This window comes from Trichechus manatus, unplaced genomic scaffold, assembly GCF_000243295.1.
Source record: "Trichechus manatus latirostris isolate Lorelei unplaced genomic scaffold, TriManLat1.0 scaffold00122, whole genome shotgun sequence".
In the NCBI taxonomy this organism is placed as follows: domain Eukaryota; kingdom Metazoa; phylum Chordata; class Mammalia; order Sirenia; family Trichechidae; genus Trichechus; species Trichechus manatus.
Window position 1 is genome coordinate 8,014,020 of NW_004444058.1, and position 17,738 is coordinate 8,031,757.

General features: G+C 43.8%; 1 protein-coding gene across 1 annotated transcript; it reads right to left on the reverse strand.

The window, feature by feature from the left end:
- Positions 1-10,175: 10,175 nt before the first annotated feature.
- Positions 10,176-13,345, reverse strand: CASP14 (caspase 14). The gene is made up of 6 exons (XM_004384447.1): positions 13,319-13,345; positions 11,901-12,050; positions 11,579-11,804; positions 11,265-11,381; positions 10,799-10,902; positions 10,176-10,280 (listed from the first exon to the last, which is right to left on the reverse strand). The coding sequence occupies exons 1-6, from the start codon at positions 13,343-13,345 to the stop codon at positions 10,176-10,178; spliced, it is 729 nt and encodes a 242-aa protein (XP_004384504.1).
- Between the last annotated feature and the right edge of the window lie 4,393 nt (positions 13,346-17,738).

Genomic DNA, 17,738 nt, shown 5'->3' on the forward strand with positions numbered 1-17,738 from the left:
GTACATGTAGAAACGTTTGAAGTGGTGTAACTTTGACTATGTATATTTTCACCAAAATAAAATAAAAGGTGCTCCAATGTCAAGAAGGGGCGAGTGTTGCCATGTCGTGGCGTTGTTAACCAATGTCATAAATATGTGTACTGACTGTTTAATGAGAAACTATTTGTTCTGTAAACCTTCATCTAAAGTATAATAAAAAATATAAAAAAATTTAATTGTATATATTTATTTAATTTTATGTATTTATGTGTATATGTATTTAACTGTATATATTTTTTATGGCTATCTCCTATTTATGGCAACTGAAACTGGCTTTCTACTTTTCATAATAAGGTGCAATTTCCATTAAAAAATAACAGCTTTATTGATATATAATTCACATACCATAAAATTTATGCTTTCAAAGTATACAATTCAGTGTTTGTTTTGGTACATTCAGAGTTGTGAAACCATCAGTAGTATATGATTTTAGAACATTTTCATTACCCCTAAAAGAAACCCTATACTCATTAACAGTCACTCCCCATCCCCTGAGCCCCCATCTCCTGCAACCATTAATTTTCTTTCTGTCTCTATGGATTTGCCTATTCTGTACATTTTATATAAATGGAGTCATGCAATATGTAGCCTTTTATGACTGGCTTTTTCCATTTAACATAATGTTTTCAAGGTTCATCTATGCAGTAGTGTGTATCAGTACTTCATTCTCTTTATTGCCATGATATTCTGTTGTATAGATAACAGTTTCCTTATAAATAAATAATAAAAAAATTACTTTAAAGAAAAATATTAATGAAGTAATAATACAGGGGGACTTCAGCTTGCTTTCTTTGGACATGTCATCAGGAAAGACCAACACTAGAAAAAGACATCATGCTTGGTAAAGTAGAGGATCAGTGAAAACAAGGGAAACCCTCAGTAAGATCAACAATGGACTGAAAAAGACCAACGATCATGAAGATGGCACAGGACCAGGCAACATTTCCTTCTGTTATACGTAAGGTTGCATGAGTTGGAGCCGATGTGAGGGCAACCATCACTATCAACAATGTAGATTTGGGATGAAGTTAGCATGATGCAAAGCTCCGAAGTTTGGGAAACTGTAATCTAGAAACCCCATTTGGATATGTGCATGGCCGACGTGAAAAACCAGGGGTGTGTCTTCTGGGTGGAGGCCTCCTGGGGTGCACAAACATCCTTTAATTTTGCGGTTTGGGTGGGAGGATTATCCATTCATTTCTTCCACCCACGCTGGTTTCATCCTTATTCTACAAAACGATCAATGCAAAAACCATTGGGTGTGGTCAGGAAATGCTCAATACCTGCTCCCTAGTCTCTTCCAACGTGCCCCTTCCCCAAGAATCTGTCCAAATGAATAGATATGCTGCCTTAAAAAGTTAAACCCACCTAGGATGGTGGAGAGTGATTGACAGCTAGTTCATCTTGACATAGTAACTGTTCTAACGCCAAGCACCAGGAGCATAAGTTCTTTTTGAGTTAAATATAATATCAGAATTTATAACTTGCCAATCTTTTGTCATGTGTCAGGAATTTCATTGTATTCTAATAACAAAAGATTAAAGCTGATGAATTCATTTACATGGATTAGCTACTCCATGTCTACTCCTCCTTTATAATCACTGATGATTACACACTGATGCAACCAGAGTTAATTAAGTCAGGGAAGCAAGAACCACGCTAGTTATTTGTGTTTGTTTGCTTCCAATAAGCTTTTTATTTTGGAATAATTTTAGATTTACAGAAAAGTTGCAAAATGGTTCAGAGAGTTCCTGTATACCCTTTATATAACCAGGGTATGTTTGTCAAAACCAACATTGGTACAGTATTACTAACCAAACTCCAGACTTTATTCCAATTTCACCAGTGTTTCCATGAATGTTCTTTTCTTGTTCCAGGATCCAAAACCCAAACCTAACCAAACCCGTTGCTGTTGAGTCAATTCCGACTCGTAGGGACCCCATAGGACAGAGTAGAACTGCCCCATATGGTTTCGAACGAAACGCTGGTGAATTTGAACTGCTGACCTTTGGGTTAGCAGCTGAGCTCTCAACAGCTGTGCCACCAGGGCTCCTCGGATAAAAACCAGTGGCTGTGCAGTCAACTATGACTCATGGTGACCCATATGTGTCAGGGTAGAACTGTGCGCCATAGGATTTTCAGTGGTTGATTTTTCAGAAGTAGATCCCTAGGCCTTTCTTCCAAGGTGCCTCTGTGTGGATTCAAACCTCCAACATTTCACTTGGCAGCTGAGAGGGTTAAACGTTTGCACCACCCAAGGACTTGAATCCAGGATACTACGTTGCATTTAGTCATCTTGTCTCGGTAGTTCCCTCCAATCCATAATAGTTTCTTTGTCTTTTCTTCTTTTTCATAATCTTGACAGTTTTCAAAAGTAAAAACCCATTTTTAAGTCAATTCCAACTCATAGTGATCCTATAGGACAGAGTAAAACTGCCCCACAGGGTTTCCAAGGCTGTAAATACTTAGGGAGCAGACTGCCACATCTTTCGCCTACAGAGTGGCTGGTAGTTTTGAACTGCCGAGCTTTCAGTTAGCAGCTGAGTGCTTAACTGTTGCACCACCAGGGCTCCTTGTTTTTGAAGAGTGCTGGTCAGGTATTTTGTAGAATACCCCTCAATTTGGGTTTGTCTGATGTTTCCTCATTTGTTAGACTGAGTTATGGTTTGGTTTTTTTTTTTTTTTGAAGAATAAAACCAAAACTAAACCGTTTGCTGTCGAGTCGATTCTGACTCATAGCGACCCTATAGGGCAGGGTAGAACTTCCTTATAGGGTTTCCAAGGAGCAGCTGGTGGATTCACAGTGCTGACCTGTTGGTTATCAGCCGAGCTCTTAAACACTGTGCCACCAGGGCTTCTTTGGGAAGAATGCACCCCAGTTGTTTATTTTTTTAAGACTGAATTCCAGACTCTATTTAGATTTTACCAGTTTTTCCATTGTTCTTTTTATTTTCTTCTGGGATCCAATCCAGGGTACCTTATTACATTTAATTGTCATATCTCTGCAGTCTCCTTTGGTCTGTGATGGTTTTTTGGTCTTTCCTTGTTTTTTATGACTCTAACAGTTTTGAGGAATACTGGCAGATATTGTTTAGAATGTCAACTCATCTGGGTTTGCCTGATGTTTTTCTCATGATTGGAGTCCCTGGGTGGCAGGAATGGTTAAGTGCTCAGCTGCTAACCAAAAGGTTGGTGGTTCTACTTCAGATCACAGTCATTGAACCCTATGGAGCAGTTCTACTCTGAAACACATGGGGTCGCCATGAGTCGGAATTAACTCGACAGCAACTTTTTTTAAATGGAATTTTGGAAAGAATATCAGAGAAGAAGTGCCCTTTTTATCACATGACATCCACAGGACATCACTGAAGATATTAACCTTCATCACCTGTCAAGATAGTGTTTGCCAGTTTTCTTTACTGTAAAGTATTCCAGTTGTTTTAAGAGAAAGAATTTAATATAGGAATTAATTAAGCAGGTAATGGAGGACAGGAAAGGCAAGAAGGCAACCAAAACCAAAAAAAACCAAACCCGTTGCTGTCGAGTCAGTTCTGACTCATGGTGGCCCCAGGTGTTACAGAGTAGAACTGCTCCATGGGATTTTCTTGGCTGTAGTCTTTATGAAAGTATATTGCCAGGCCTTTCTTCTTCAGTGCTGCTGGGTGGGTTCGAACTGCCAACGTTTAGTAGTCAAGTGCAAATCGTTTGGCCACCCAGGGACCAAGAAGGAAGCATTAAGATTAAAACAAAGATTGTTCCTTTGGGAATCTGTTGACCATCCTGGGCCTGGGAAACAAAGGCAAGAGTTGAGATTATTAGACCCTAGGAAGATACAGGAGGGAGATGAAGGCTCCATGTGGATCCGGTACCCATATCACTGAGGAGAGGTTGCTGATCTCTCAACCCAGAACCAAACTAATTACTGCCCAGTCTATTCTGACTTGACAGTAGGACAGCCCATAGGGTTTCCAAGGCTGTAATCTTTACAGAAGCAGACTGCCATATCTTTCTGCAGCAGAGCCGCTGATGGGTTCAAACTGCCGACCTTTTGTTTAGCACTTAACCCCTGCGCCACCAGGGCTTCTTACTGATCACTCAGTGCTGGTATATTTGAGGGGACATGATGGTGCTGGTTCTGCATGTGGGGCAAAAAAACCCCTAGAAACTGGGATAATTTGATGATGCTGAGACTAGAGCATCTAGAAGCAAATTCCATTTCTTCTCTTCTGCCTTCCTGTCTCCCTCTTGTGCCTCATACTGGCAGAACCTAATGGGAAACCAATTGGACATAATGAACCTGCCTTGAGGCCATAGGTGTGGACTATGGGCGATCCGGTGTAGCAGGAGAGTAATTGGTTTAATTAACTGACCAAATGTGAGGGTGACCTTATTCCTGCAACTGATAATCTGTAAGAACAACTTTTTAAGTGGCTGAAATGTTTTATTCCAAATAACCCAACCAATCAGAGCGAAGACAGTCCAGTTTGTGTTCCAAGTTTTCAAAGCTAGAAATTCCATCACTTGTGTCTCTTGCTGAACTGGGAGCCTTTGAAATGGCTTAGGTCATTGGTTCTTTTTGCTTCCCTTGTTAGTGGATAAAATTTGAACATGATTAAATGCAATTAATTCATACATAGAAGGAAGTGGATTTCTTTCTATCTCATAACCAGTTGGCTTCAAGTTGATTCTGACTTATGGCAATCCCATGTGTGTCAGAGTAGAACTGTGCTCCATAGAGTTTCCAATGGCTGATTTTTTGGAAGTAGATCACCAGGCCTTTCGCTGAGGCACTTTCGTATGAACTTGAATCTCCAACCTTTTGGTTGCAGCTGAGCACATTAACTGTTTGCACTGCTCATTGTCTTCCATCTTATGGATTCTGTGAATTTCCTCTTTAGCTGCTAGGAACCCCAGAGCTTCATTCATTATAGTACACACTTTCACCCTGGCTCCTCTTTCGGCCTGAGCCTTGTTTACTGTATCAGTCAGCATAGTTTAGATTACATTGCAACAACAAATGACTCCCAAAGCTCAGTGGCTCATGATAGCAGAGATGAGTCTTGGAGCTTACTATCTAGTGGAGGAGTAAGATTTTAAATAAATAACCACATAATTAAAGACATAATTTTAAAGAATGACTTGTGTTTTGGAGAAAAAGTCTTTGAAGAACTGTAAGCTTTGATTTTGTCTAGGGTGATGGACAAGGAGACTTCCGTGAAGAAATCATATTTGAACTATAATATGAAGAATAAAAAGGGTGAGAGGTGAAGGAGGTGAGTATAGGCTGGGTGGGAAGAAGAGTCTAGGCCTCTACTGACTGATCTGGGTCCTCTAATGACTCTTTCTCACTGTGCCAATTGTGCAAACCAGACCACATAGGCTGAGATCATCCACCTCTGACTCCAAATGTGTGGTGGATGATAAATCTCACTCCACACGCCAGCTGTGTCCTGTGGAAATCTCTGCTTCCTTTCCCTGGTCAGTCCAGACCCCAGGCTACAGAGCGCTGTCATCCTCATTCACCCAGGGCCAGGTCAGTGGGCACTAGCCCCCTCTCTGTTTCTTAGGTCCGATAATACGTGGAACCTGTTGCCGTCGAGTTGATTCCAACTCATAGCAACCTTATAGGACAGAGTAGAGCTGCCTCATAGTTTCCAAGGAGTGACTGGTGGATTCGAACTGCTGACCTTTTGATTAGCAGCTGAGCTCTTAACCACTGGGCCACCAGGGCTCCAATTCAGTGGAACCACTCACAAAGTCTAGGGAAAGGGCTATCTTTAATCTAGAAGAAAAAAGGATACAAATACATAGGACAAGATCCAGGAGAGGTCTTGAGGCAGATCTTCCATGTCCCCAGGGAACACACTTGCCCTCCCGAGAGCAGGTGTTCTCTCTCACCACCCAGGAAGCTCCATTGAGCCTCCATCTTCCAAGGCCTTTATTGGCCTCACCACATGGCCATGACAGATTACCTCATACCTCCTGAGGCTTACTCAGCATTGGGTCCCTAGGTGGTCCCTCTGGTCTGACTCTCAGGAACCAGGACCAAAGGATAAATTGTTTACTTCAAGGGGGTTCAAAACCTCAAAGGGACTTAGGTGGGAAAGATCCTATTTGAGGAAAAAAAGGACAGAGTGACTTGGGCAGAAAGAATGAAGGGGTAGAGATGACACTAAACAGGGACATAGAAGTCAAGTTAAGCTTTTTTTTTTTTAATCCGAAGAGCAGTGGAAGACCACGGAAAGGTTTTAAGAAGGTGCATGGTAGGTTTGATTTATGCATTTAAGAACAACCAGTCTGGCTGCTGTTGGAGAATGGCATGGAGAACAGATAAGGCACAGGAGTGAATTTGCTGTGAAGCTAAAGGTGTATAAGCTGCAGGGCCTTCACTTTCATGCCCAGCTCACAAAGACCCTGTGACTTGTATTAATTCTGTGTTGGTATTTTTTTTATTTCTCTTAAAGAAGACCTGCTCCCTACTCAATTGTACAGGTTGTACAAAACCTGAGTCTGCCCCCTTGATGCTCAATAATACACTTCCGAGCCAAACTTTCAAACCCTTACAGTTATGGATTGAATCATGTCCTCCAAAACTGTGTGTTGGAATCCTAACCCTTATACCTGTGGATGTAATCCCATTTGAGAATAAGGTTTTCTTTTTTGTGAATGAGGCCATATCAGTGTAGCGTATGTCTTAAACCTAACCACTTTTGAGATATGAAAAGAGCATATTAGGCACAGAAGCAAACAAGCACAAATGGGGGAAAGATATATCCAGGTGGAGACTGCCAAGGAAGTGAGGAACGAAAGCTGAATGAGACAAAGATTTTCTACCAGAGTGGAAAGAGAGAGAGAGCTTTCCCGCAGAAAAGGTGCCCTGGATTCAGGCTTCTACCTTCCTAAACTTTGAGAAAATTAATTTCTGTTCATTTAAGCCACCCACTTGTGGTATTTCTGTTATAGCAGCCCAAAGAAACTAAGGCATTTACTAAGAATTGGGAAAACCCTTAGTCAGGGGTATTTAAGAATTAAGCCAGGGGTTTCAGTGTTGTGTAACCTGTTATATAAGTTAGGGTTCTTGGTTAACTTAAGTAAAATAGGAATTTGTTGGAAGGATATCAATGTAAAACAAACAAAAAAAAAAAACCTCATCACTGTAGAGCGGATTCCGACTCACAGCGACCCTATAGAATAGAGTAGAACTGCCTCACAGGGTTTCCAAGCCTGCAAATCTTTATGGAAGCAGACTGCCACATCTTTCTCCCCAGAGTGGCTGGTGGGTTCAAACTGCTGACCTTTCTTTTGGCTAGCAGCTGAGTGGTAGAAGTTGGCAAATCATTTCTGTAAAGGGCCAGACAGTAAATATGCTCAGCTTTGCAGGTCAGATGGTCTATGTTGCAATTATGCAACTCTGCCTTTGTAGCATGAAAGCAACCATAGACAATATGTAAACAAGTGGACATGGTTATGTTCCAATAAACTTGAACAGACTGCAGGTTGGATTTAGCCCATGGGTCATAGTTTGCCAACCCATATATAAGAAGTTACCAGAATCAATGGGTAGCTGGACCGCAGGTTTGCATATGGCGGATGCGTGGGATCCAGATCTACTTGGCCTTGTGCACCCACCCTGCCTCAGTCGCTTGCTCTGCCATTCCCAACTGCTGCTGTGGTTATTACTGCACCATAGATTGAGGAGCCCTGGGTCTACCAGTTAAAAATTTGTCAACAGGTGACTCCCCACTTAAGGGGTTCACCTGGATCAGGAATGACAAGCCCATGTCAATAGACAGATGTGGGCTTTCTGGGTGCTGAGAGAAGAAAGACTGACACTACTTCCTGAGCTTAGTAAGAAAGATGATGTACTTGATTACTTGTGTTTGCCACGGGCATGGGGATAGACAGGTGGTACACTTGCCGAATATTTGTGATCTAGTAACTAGCTGATGTCCAACGTCCCTTATGGTTCTGAAAAGTCACAATTCTGTGTCTGGATAATTTTTTCAGAATATCCTGGAGATGGAAAAATCATGTAAAATGTAGTCATCTGGCAAGGAAATGTGCCCATAATTTCATAAATTCCCAACTTAATCTGATTTCATGAAAGAGACAGGATGAGGCTCCTGATTCTCTGTTTATGACAGACACACTTGGGAGGCAGCTGGCCATCAGGATTAAAAAAGCCAAATCCATAACTCCTTTCACATCAGATCCACAGTTTAAGCACAGAGAAAAGATTCCAGCATGTTCTTTCCAAGTTTGACAACTGTTTATTATTGAGTACACATTATGTTGATACAAAGACTTATTCCCTCCCTCGAGAAATTGTAGTCTTCAGCATGTCCTAGGTAAAAGAGCAGTATCAACTAGAAAGAATGTTAGGAATGGCTTTATGGAGGAAGTATGGGTGGGAGGCAGAGGAAAGGGAGTGAAGGGGAGGGGTCACTCAGCTTGCGAAAATGATAATAACAAAGGCTTGGTGGAAGGATGAGTAAGGAGGACACTGGTCTTGTTAGAAGAGTGAGTTCATGGCTGGGGAAATGGGAGATGAGTTTAGCTGATTATTGGTAGAAGCTGGAATTGTAAGGGTGTGAGAAATCAGGATGTGGAGTTCAATCTTGGTCTCTAAATAATAGGATGCCATTGTGTTTTGAATGTTCTAGTGAGATCATTTTTGTCGATGGTACAGAGGATAGATCGGAGGGGTGAGATGGGTAGCAGAGAGCCAAGGAAGGAAGCTGTTGCAAAGATGCAGACACCAGAAGAACTTGAGCCCCAAGAGTGAGGTCTAAGGGAAGAGAAGACGACTCAGGGCTGGACATGGTAGCTGGAGGCATATAAAGATGCAGCAAAAGAAGAGTCAGAGATAACCACAGCATTCCAAACCTGGAGTCTGAGATTGAGAATGCCAGGGAAAGCTTGGAGTTAGGCATGAGGAGGAACAGACTCATCTTAAGCCATGAGTTTCAATGATGGTGGATATGTCTCACAAGTTGTTTGGGAAAGAAACGTCAGGGCTGGAGGACAGACATAGACCGTAGACTTGGAAGACAGTGCATTGGATCCAACTTCCAGCCCAGTGCCAGAATTCCATGGAGATAACCTTAACTGGCAGTTATTGAGAATTTCTAGAAGTCTTCTAAAGAGTTCCTACTTCCAAGGGAGGGAGAACTTTTATTAGCCAGTTCCTCTAGAGAAGTTTTCTGATGGATTGAGACTTAGCAGATAGTAGAAACGGGGCTGGAAGTCAGACGTTGACTCTACCACTGATGTACTGTGTAACTTTTGACAAGTCATCTAAACTTGTCTGAGCCTCTATTTCATTGTCTTAAAAATAACAGGATGACACCAGGTGATGTTTCATAGCTCCAAAAATGTGCTCTGATTCACAGAGTGGTGGAAAGTTGGAATTCCAAGAATGGGTGGATGTATGGATTTTCTTGGAGACAGTGCAGAGTCCAGGGCCTTGTGGGGAGGTGCATTAGGAAGGAAAGGGACCCAGAAAAAGAGGAGCTTGCTCCATCAGACAGAAAGAGAGGCCCTGAGCTAGGAGGAGAATGACATCACTGCACCAGCTTGCAAGCCAAGGAGGACAGGTCTTGGAGAGAGAATGATTCTGGCCTTACTGAATCTCCAGAGGTTGGGAGGCAATCACTGGGAGATAAGAATGGATGAGGGCTCAGGAAGTGGTTATAACTCCAGGTGAGATTCAGGAGCCAGAGAAGTTTTTATTGGGGTGGAGGTAATGAGTAGGCATTGTTTTGTCAGTGGAAAACCTTGAGCTTTAGTCGGTTACATTTGTATGGGTGTGATTCATGGGAGAAAGAAGAGTTTCAGCTGAGCCCAGGAGAAGAAAGTGGGATAAGAGAATCTTAGGTTGAATTAATAGAGGTAGGGAGTCCAGTCTGAGGGAGGTGATGTTAATGTTACCACGTGTGGCTTGTGCTCAGTTTTGATTGCCTTGCTCTAAGAAGGACAAAGATAGATTGAAGGAGGACAAGCATAAAGAGTGTATAGTAAGGGAGACTGGGTGCCTTGGAAAGAGAAGGTTTCAGAGGAATGGTGAGAGCTTCCTTTAAATATCTGTGTGGCAGAGAAGGTACCAGAAGGAAGGTCCCTCTCTGCCCTTTCTATTTCTACTGCAGATAGAGCTGTTTCCGAAGGGTGCTTTGGATTTCAGGATTCACTTTCCTTGCTTTCCCTTCCTGAACTATCTCTCCTTCTGCCATCCTCCGTGTCACCTGCAATGACAGGGGTGGTCAGCTTGGGACTGGGCCACCTTCTAGAGTTGACGTAATAGGCTCATAGGGAGAAGGCTAGAGAACAGGGCAGGTGGGTACCTTTGTCCTAAGATGAGAGACCCTTTATTGCCTCATCCTATATTATCATATCTATAAAATCATTGGTTGGACATTCTTGTTACATATTTTCTTTAATCCACAATAAAACACACAATCATTAGAAAAAAATTGTCCAAACATTGGTTAGATTCAAAGGGTGATTATATAGGCATTTGTTTATAGAAGTGGGTCTGTATTTCCTCTAAATTATCTCACGGACTGAGGACTTTGGACATCTTGGCATTAGAGAAAATCATTGCTGGTTGATGGCATCCTAGTGTCTGTGTTGGGACCCAGGTTGGATTTGGGACTGGAGGCATGGGAGAGGAACATGGAGAAAGGTTTGAAAAGGTTCAACCTCTACTGCTTTCTCCCTGCTCAGGTTGGGCGGTGCTTCCAGTTACCTCCTCTCGACTCACCTCTGTCAGAAGCTCCAAGATGGGTCCTTTCAACTCAGTGAATACATCTACCAGGGTCTGGATGAAGTAGGAGCCATTCTTGTCATGTCTGTAGGAAATGTACCCTGGGGATTCCAGAGAGATCATGAGGGGGTGGGCTCAGGGAAGCTGCGGCAGTGTGGCGGGGGGAAGTGGTGCATCAGTGAACGGATGGATGGATCGGTGGGTGAATGGATGGACAGATGGATGGCCTGATGGATAGGTGGGTGGATGGGTGGATAAGTGGATGGACGGATGAATAGGCGGTTGAATGGATAAGTGAATGGATGGGTGAGTGTGTGAATGAATGGTTGGATGGCCTCTGAGAGGGGTGACTCCTGAGTGAGATCCTAGAGGAGAGGCTCAGGGCCAGGTGCACTGGGTGAGAGGAAAAGGAGGAGCAGAGGCCAGGCTGCAGTTTGTGCCTGGGTAGGCTGGTAGCTCATACCCTCTACAGTGGAGTAGATGTGTAGGGCATCCGTGTAGGTTGGGATGGTTTTGGGGCTCTCTTTTATGATCATCCTGATCTCATCTCCACTTATTGTTTCTCCAGGGTCCCTTTGTTCTGAAACACCAAGGAGAGAAGGCAAAGTCAGAGAAGAGAAAGATGGGAAGAAAAGAAGACCACAGGGCAGTCTGGTAGAACAAGGAAGAATGCACAAGGCTTAGTTGGGGCTTGGGTCTTGGATCTGGGATTTGTGTTGGTTATGGGTGACTCTGGGCTCCATGCTCCGGGTTCTATGTTCTTGACTCTGTCCTCACCTCCTCGACAGGCCTGCACGATGTACACTTTGGGTTTGGCTCTCAGGGCTCGGCAGTTCTTGTTGTTCAGGACCTCAAAGAGGTCATCCAGCTCGACCATCTGCTCATCCTCACCCTTGAGAAGACCTTCTGACCCATGCGCCATCAGCACCACAAAGGCACAGCTGATGGGGTCTGTCCGGGATTCCATGGCCTCCCGGAATTTATCCAACTCTTCCTGGAATTGCTGGAGGGACAAGAATGGCAGACTCAAGCGGGACCCCAAAGCCCACCCTCTGGTCCAGCCCCTTGCCTCCCTTGTCTGGAGCTGGCAGCACAATACCTGGGCAGTGGGATCTCTCTTCATGGTGCTCTCAAATCCCAGCTTCTGGAACATACGTTCCAGGGCAGCCAGGTCTGCCTTGGAACCTTCCCGGGCTTTGGTGACACACAGTATCAGGGCCAGGCAGGCACCCGACATATCATACACCTCCTGAGCCAAGAGATGACAGAAGTCAGAAAAGGGAGAAAGATCAAGCAGAAGTAGGGGATGTGATCTAGAGAGGCCTGGGAATAGGATTGCAAGATACAATACAGAAAACCCAGTTAAACTTGAATTTAAGTACAGCTATGATTGGGTACCCAGTTGCTAGAAAAGGACATCATGGTTGGTAAAGTAGAGGGTCAGTGGAAATGAAAGAAACCTTCAGTGAGATGTATTGACACAATAGCCAAAACAATTGACTCAAGCAAACAAATGATCAGAAAGATGGTACAGGACCAGGCAATGTTTTGTTGTTATACAAAAGGTCACCATGAATCTGAGCTGACTCAATGGCAACTAACAAAGACAATGACTGAGTACAGGTATCTCCCAAATATCACTGGGTGGTGCAGACGATTAACTGCTCAGCTGCTCACCAAAAGGTTGGAGGTTTGAGTCCACCTAGAGGTACCTTGGAAGAAAGATCTGGTGATCTGCTTCCAAAAAAAACCAACCACTGAAAACTATGGAGCACAGTTCTACTCTGACACATGGCACATGGGGTCACCATGAGTTGGTATAAACTCAATGGCAACTGGTAAAAACAACTGGTAATTGAGTATAAGTATGTCCCAATATTGTATGGGACATACCTATACTATAAAATTGTTTGTTGTTTGTCTAAAATTCAATTTAACTGGACATTCTGTATTTTTATTTGCCAAATCTGACAACCAAATCTGGGGTCTGGCTCTGTTGCAGCCCCTGTGTGAACTTGAGCAAGTCATTTTTCCTGTCTGAGCCTCAGTTTCCAAATAACAGACACCAAATGTATGGGGAATTTTGAAGGTCCCTTCCAGTTGTCACATTTGGTGGCTTGGCCTCTCTCTCCATCTTTTCTGATAGTGTTTTGAGCATTCCTCCGTTGCTTCCTCACTTGCAGAGGTCTCAGAATTTCGGAAGCGAATACTAAGATCCTATCTCATCCCATATGAGGATGGATATTGGGATCAAAATTCCGTTTTAGAAGAGAAGCAGGGTATTGAATATCATAGTGATAAGAACTCAATCATTGGAAGCAGATATATCTGTCCCCTACACCTGCACCCTTACTGGGGTTCTATCTCTGAGTCTGTTTCCCCATCTTCATGGTCACAAAGTACCTTCCAGTTCAGAGTTCAGACCCTGATTTTTCAATCCCTCTACCCTCTCTGAACGTTAAGCTCCTCACCTCCACCCCTAAATGGTCCTACCTTCCCAACCTGCACCCAGCCCACCTCCTCCAACGGCTGAGCATTGTCCATTTTCTTCTTTGACTCTGAGTCAATCCCTCAGCACCCTTGTCTGGATCCTGGAGACCAAGAGAAGAGAGGTTGAGGGTTTCCAAGGGAATGCAGAGGGTCTCAGGGGATGGAGCAGTTTTTCTATCTGAATTTGTGAGTTTGGATAGGAGCCCAGTGGTGGGACTTGGTACATATTAGGGTCAGATCTGGGCAGGAGATGATACTCCGTGAAGTGTGTCCTCTCTGTTGTGACACTCCAGTGGTTTCTCCCGTCCCTGGATGTTCCCAGAACTCCTTCTAGACACACCCCTCAAAGTCATCCTTCTAGAACCTTCCCCATCCTTCTCTCAGGACACTCACCAGCCTGTGATGGACTGGTCTCCCCCATAAAGGCTCTGAGTTGATGAGTAGGGCAAGCATCCCTAATACTCCCCTTGGCCACCCAGGAGCTGACTGGCTGGGGATGAATCACCAAGGAGATGCCTTGGTGTTGAGTTTAAAATGAGAATGTCATCAATGTGGTGAATACTCCTTTGAAACTGTCTCAATGTCTCTCTCCTTCTGCCTTGGAAGTGAGCATCTGTTCGAGTTCTCCACTCTCATCTCTGACTCCAGATCTTCTACTCTCTGGCTGAACAGAATGATTTTGGCTATTCTCTTGGTATTTTGCCATCTACCTACTTTCTTTCACACTTCTTCCTCAGCTTGGAATTCCCTTGAAATTCTTCTTTACCAGTCAAGATCTCATCCACCCATCCGCCTGCTCAACCATCCACCCACCCACCCATCCACCCATCCACCCATCCACCCATCCATCCATCCATCCATCCATCCCTCCATCCATCCATCCATCCATCCATCCATCCATCCAGGAGCCTAGTGGTGCAAACAGTTAAGTGTTCAGCTGCTAATTGAAAATTTGGCTGTTTGAACCCACACAGTGGCTCCATGGGAGAAAGACCTGGTGATTTTCTCCCATAAAGATTGCAGCCAAGAAAACCCTATGGCGCAGTTCTACTGCATCACATGGGATTGCTATGAGCTGAAATTGACTCAACGGCACTTAACAACAACATCCATCCATCCATCCATCCATCCATACATACATCTACCCACCCACCCATTCATCCGTTCACTATACAAACAACCACCTATTCATCCATCTATCCAGCAATATTTCTTGAGTATCTTTAGTCTATGACAGATATATACATCAAATCAATCTCTCTCGCTCTCTTACACACACACACACACACACACACATACACAGAATATGGAGCCAGTGCTGAGGAAAGAGGAACCAAATGCCGTGAGAGAGGAAAGACCCTGGGTTGGACTCAGGAGCCAGATAGACCAGAATCAAGTCCTGCCTCAGCCCCTTCCCAGCTGTGTGATCTTGAGCATCTCAGTCCCCTCTCTGAATCTTGATTTTCCTATCTGAAAAGGACCTGGGAAGAGTGCAAGATGCTTTACAACAGTGCCATAGCAAGGTAGGTTTTATGATCTTCGTTAATCCACTGAAAGTGGCCTCTTCCTTTTCCGGACTCCCGTAGCTCTGCCTGGTAATACTTGTGTTACAACAGTGCCTTTCATTCGTATTCTCATGGCAGAACCAGCAGCTCAGTTTTCAGGATCGGAACCTTGATTTCTTTATCTCTGTCTCCAGCGGGGCCACCAGCACGGGGATTGGCACAGAGGTGATGTTGACTGGAATTTGTTGGGTGAACAAATAAACAAACGAGCAAATGAAAATAAGGATGGATGGATGGAAGGAAGTTTCTTTAGTTCTGGAGCAAACTGATCGGAGCAACCATTGCTAAAGGGAGGAGAGAGAGAGAGCGAGAGAGAAAGTGCTGGTATCTGCCAAAGCACTTACGGACTCTAGATGTAGCTGCTCCTTAAGGCCAGGCCAAGTCTTGAACAGTGCAGGATCTTCCCAGGCTTCTGCTGAGAGGCCGGTCTATGAGTTGGACAGCACAGCTGTCTGGCTTTTATTGCCAGGGAGTTTTCTGTCTCTCCAGCAACCTCATGACAAGAGCGACACACACTTGGCACAGCCTTTGATGAAGATATGGAGCCAAACACCCATAGGGCGAGTGAAGGCAAGGTCAGCCAGCCCTCCTGGCTAAGATGGTAAAGGCAGAACACCAACATTAGCCAGACCTTTTGTCCTAGCTCAACCACAAGGGTCCCCTAGCCCCAGCTCCTGCTATTAACAATCCATCATCATCACTATCATTAGATCCATGACCATCCATTCCACATTCAACTATGCAGATAATACCAGCTTCATTGCTTATCATCTCCTTGAATCTTGGGAGACCAACATTGTTACTCCTGCTCTGCAAATGGGATAAATGAGGCTCAGAGAGGTAAACTGACTAAGGTCACCCAACCAGTAAGTAGCACAGTCAGCATTCGAGTATAGCAGGGTCCAGCCCCAGAACCTGGGTGTCATCCAGCTGCTTCAGCAGATGACTTCATACCTGCCTCTGCTTCTGTTCCTATGGCCTTCCTCCTGTATTCTTTTTTGGCCTTTAAAATTTTTTTATTTTAACAGCTTTCTTGAGATATAATTTACGTGTCATACAACTCACCCAATTACAGAGGATGCTTCAATGGCTTTTAGTATATTCACAGATAAGTGCGACCATCACAATTCATTTTAGAATATTTTCATCACCTCAAAAAGAAATCCCATCCATCGAAACATCTATCCACCTACTTTTCCATCCATCCATCCATTTCCCTCATCCCGTTCCAACCATAGGCAATCGCTAATCTACTTTCTTTATAGATGTCCCTGTTCTGGACATTTCACATAAATGAAATCACACAATATGTGACTTTTTGTGTTTGGCTTCTTTCTCTTAGCATAATATTTTTGAGGTTCATTCATGTTGTAACATGTACTTTATTCTTTTTTACGGCCAAATAATATTCCACTGTATGTATTTACCACATTTTATTTATCCGTTCATCAGTTGATGGACACTTGGATTTTTTTCACCTTTGGGCTATTGTCAATAATGCTGCTATAAATATTTATGCACAAGTTTTTTCGTGAGGATGTATGTTTTTTTTTTTCTTGGGTACGTAGCTAAAAAACAAAAACTAAACCTGTTGCCATCGAGTCGATTCTGTCTCATGTCGGCCCAATGTGTTACAGAGTAGAACTGCTCTGTAAGGTTTTCTTGGCGGTAATCTTTACAGAAGCAGATCGCCAGGACTTTCTTTGGTGAAGCTGCTGGGCAGGTTCGAGCCGCCAACCTTTAGGCTAGCAGTCTAGAGCAAACCATTTGCACCACCTAGGGACCTTACTGTCTGTATTCGTTGTTGTTGTTGTGTGCCTTCGAGTTTATTCTGACTCATAGTGACCCTATAGGACAGAGTAGAACTGCCCCACAGGGTTTCCTAGGCTGTCATCTTAATGGAAGCACATTGCCAGGCCTTTCTGCCATGGCACCACTGGGATCAGCCCAGGATTGAAAAGGGTATTTCCTGAGGCAGCCCCTCTGCTTGGAGGTAGGTGGGTCCAGACAGACCAGTCCTTGGGATGGGGCCATGTTTAAGCAGTTCATTCAGAGCCAGGCACGTAGTAGGTACACAGGAAGGAAGAGCTAGGTGAAAGAATGCTCTGGAATGCCTAGTTGTCTCCTGAAATGGAGGGTGGTGGTGAGAGGTGAATCCAGGAAGGTACCAAAATCAGTTGCCATTGAGTTGACTCCAATTCATGGTGACCCCATGTGTGCCACAGTAGAATTGTGCTCCAGATGGTTTTTGATGGCTGATTTTTAAGAAGTAGATCACCAGGCCTTTCTTCCAAGGTGTCTCTGCATGACCTCGAACCTCCAACCTTTCAGTTAGCAGCTGAGCACATTAAGTGTTTGTACCACTCAGGGACCTTAACAGTGGGGTTGTCAAGGAATGGGAGCCGGGAAACTCAGCTCCTGGCAGGCGCTATCACTTTCTAGCTGTGTGAAACCCAGTTAGCTAACATATTCCTGATTCAGTGTCTGTAAGAAATGGCAGGAGTACAGGCGACATCCTTTCCAGCTGTAGATTTGTGCCTTGAGTAAACCAAATGTGTGGGGATGAAGTTTACTTCGTGTTCCATTTCCATGACTTAAATTTTTTTTATTTGAAAAATGAAAGGCAATGGAAAGCATTTACATTTATAGAAGGAAGAGTAAATGATAATAGTTCTCATTGACAAAGTGTTCAGTAAATCAAAGTGGCCTCAATTTAGTTTATACACACACACAGGCACGTAACACTAGCTCAAATGTGTACCGACGTGAACAAATATAGATGCCTGAGTCTTAGTGCTGAAGATACTCTTTATAGCTGGAACACATAGAGATCTTGAAGGGGCATGATCTAGGGAGTCTGGATTTGGTTGAGCTGTTGGGTG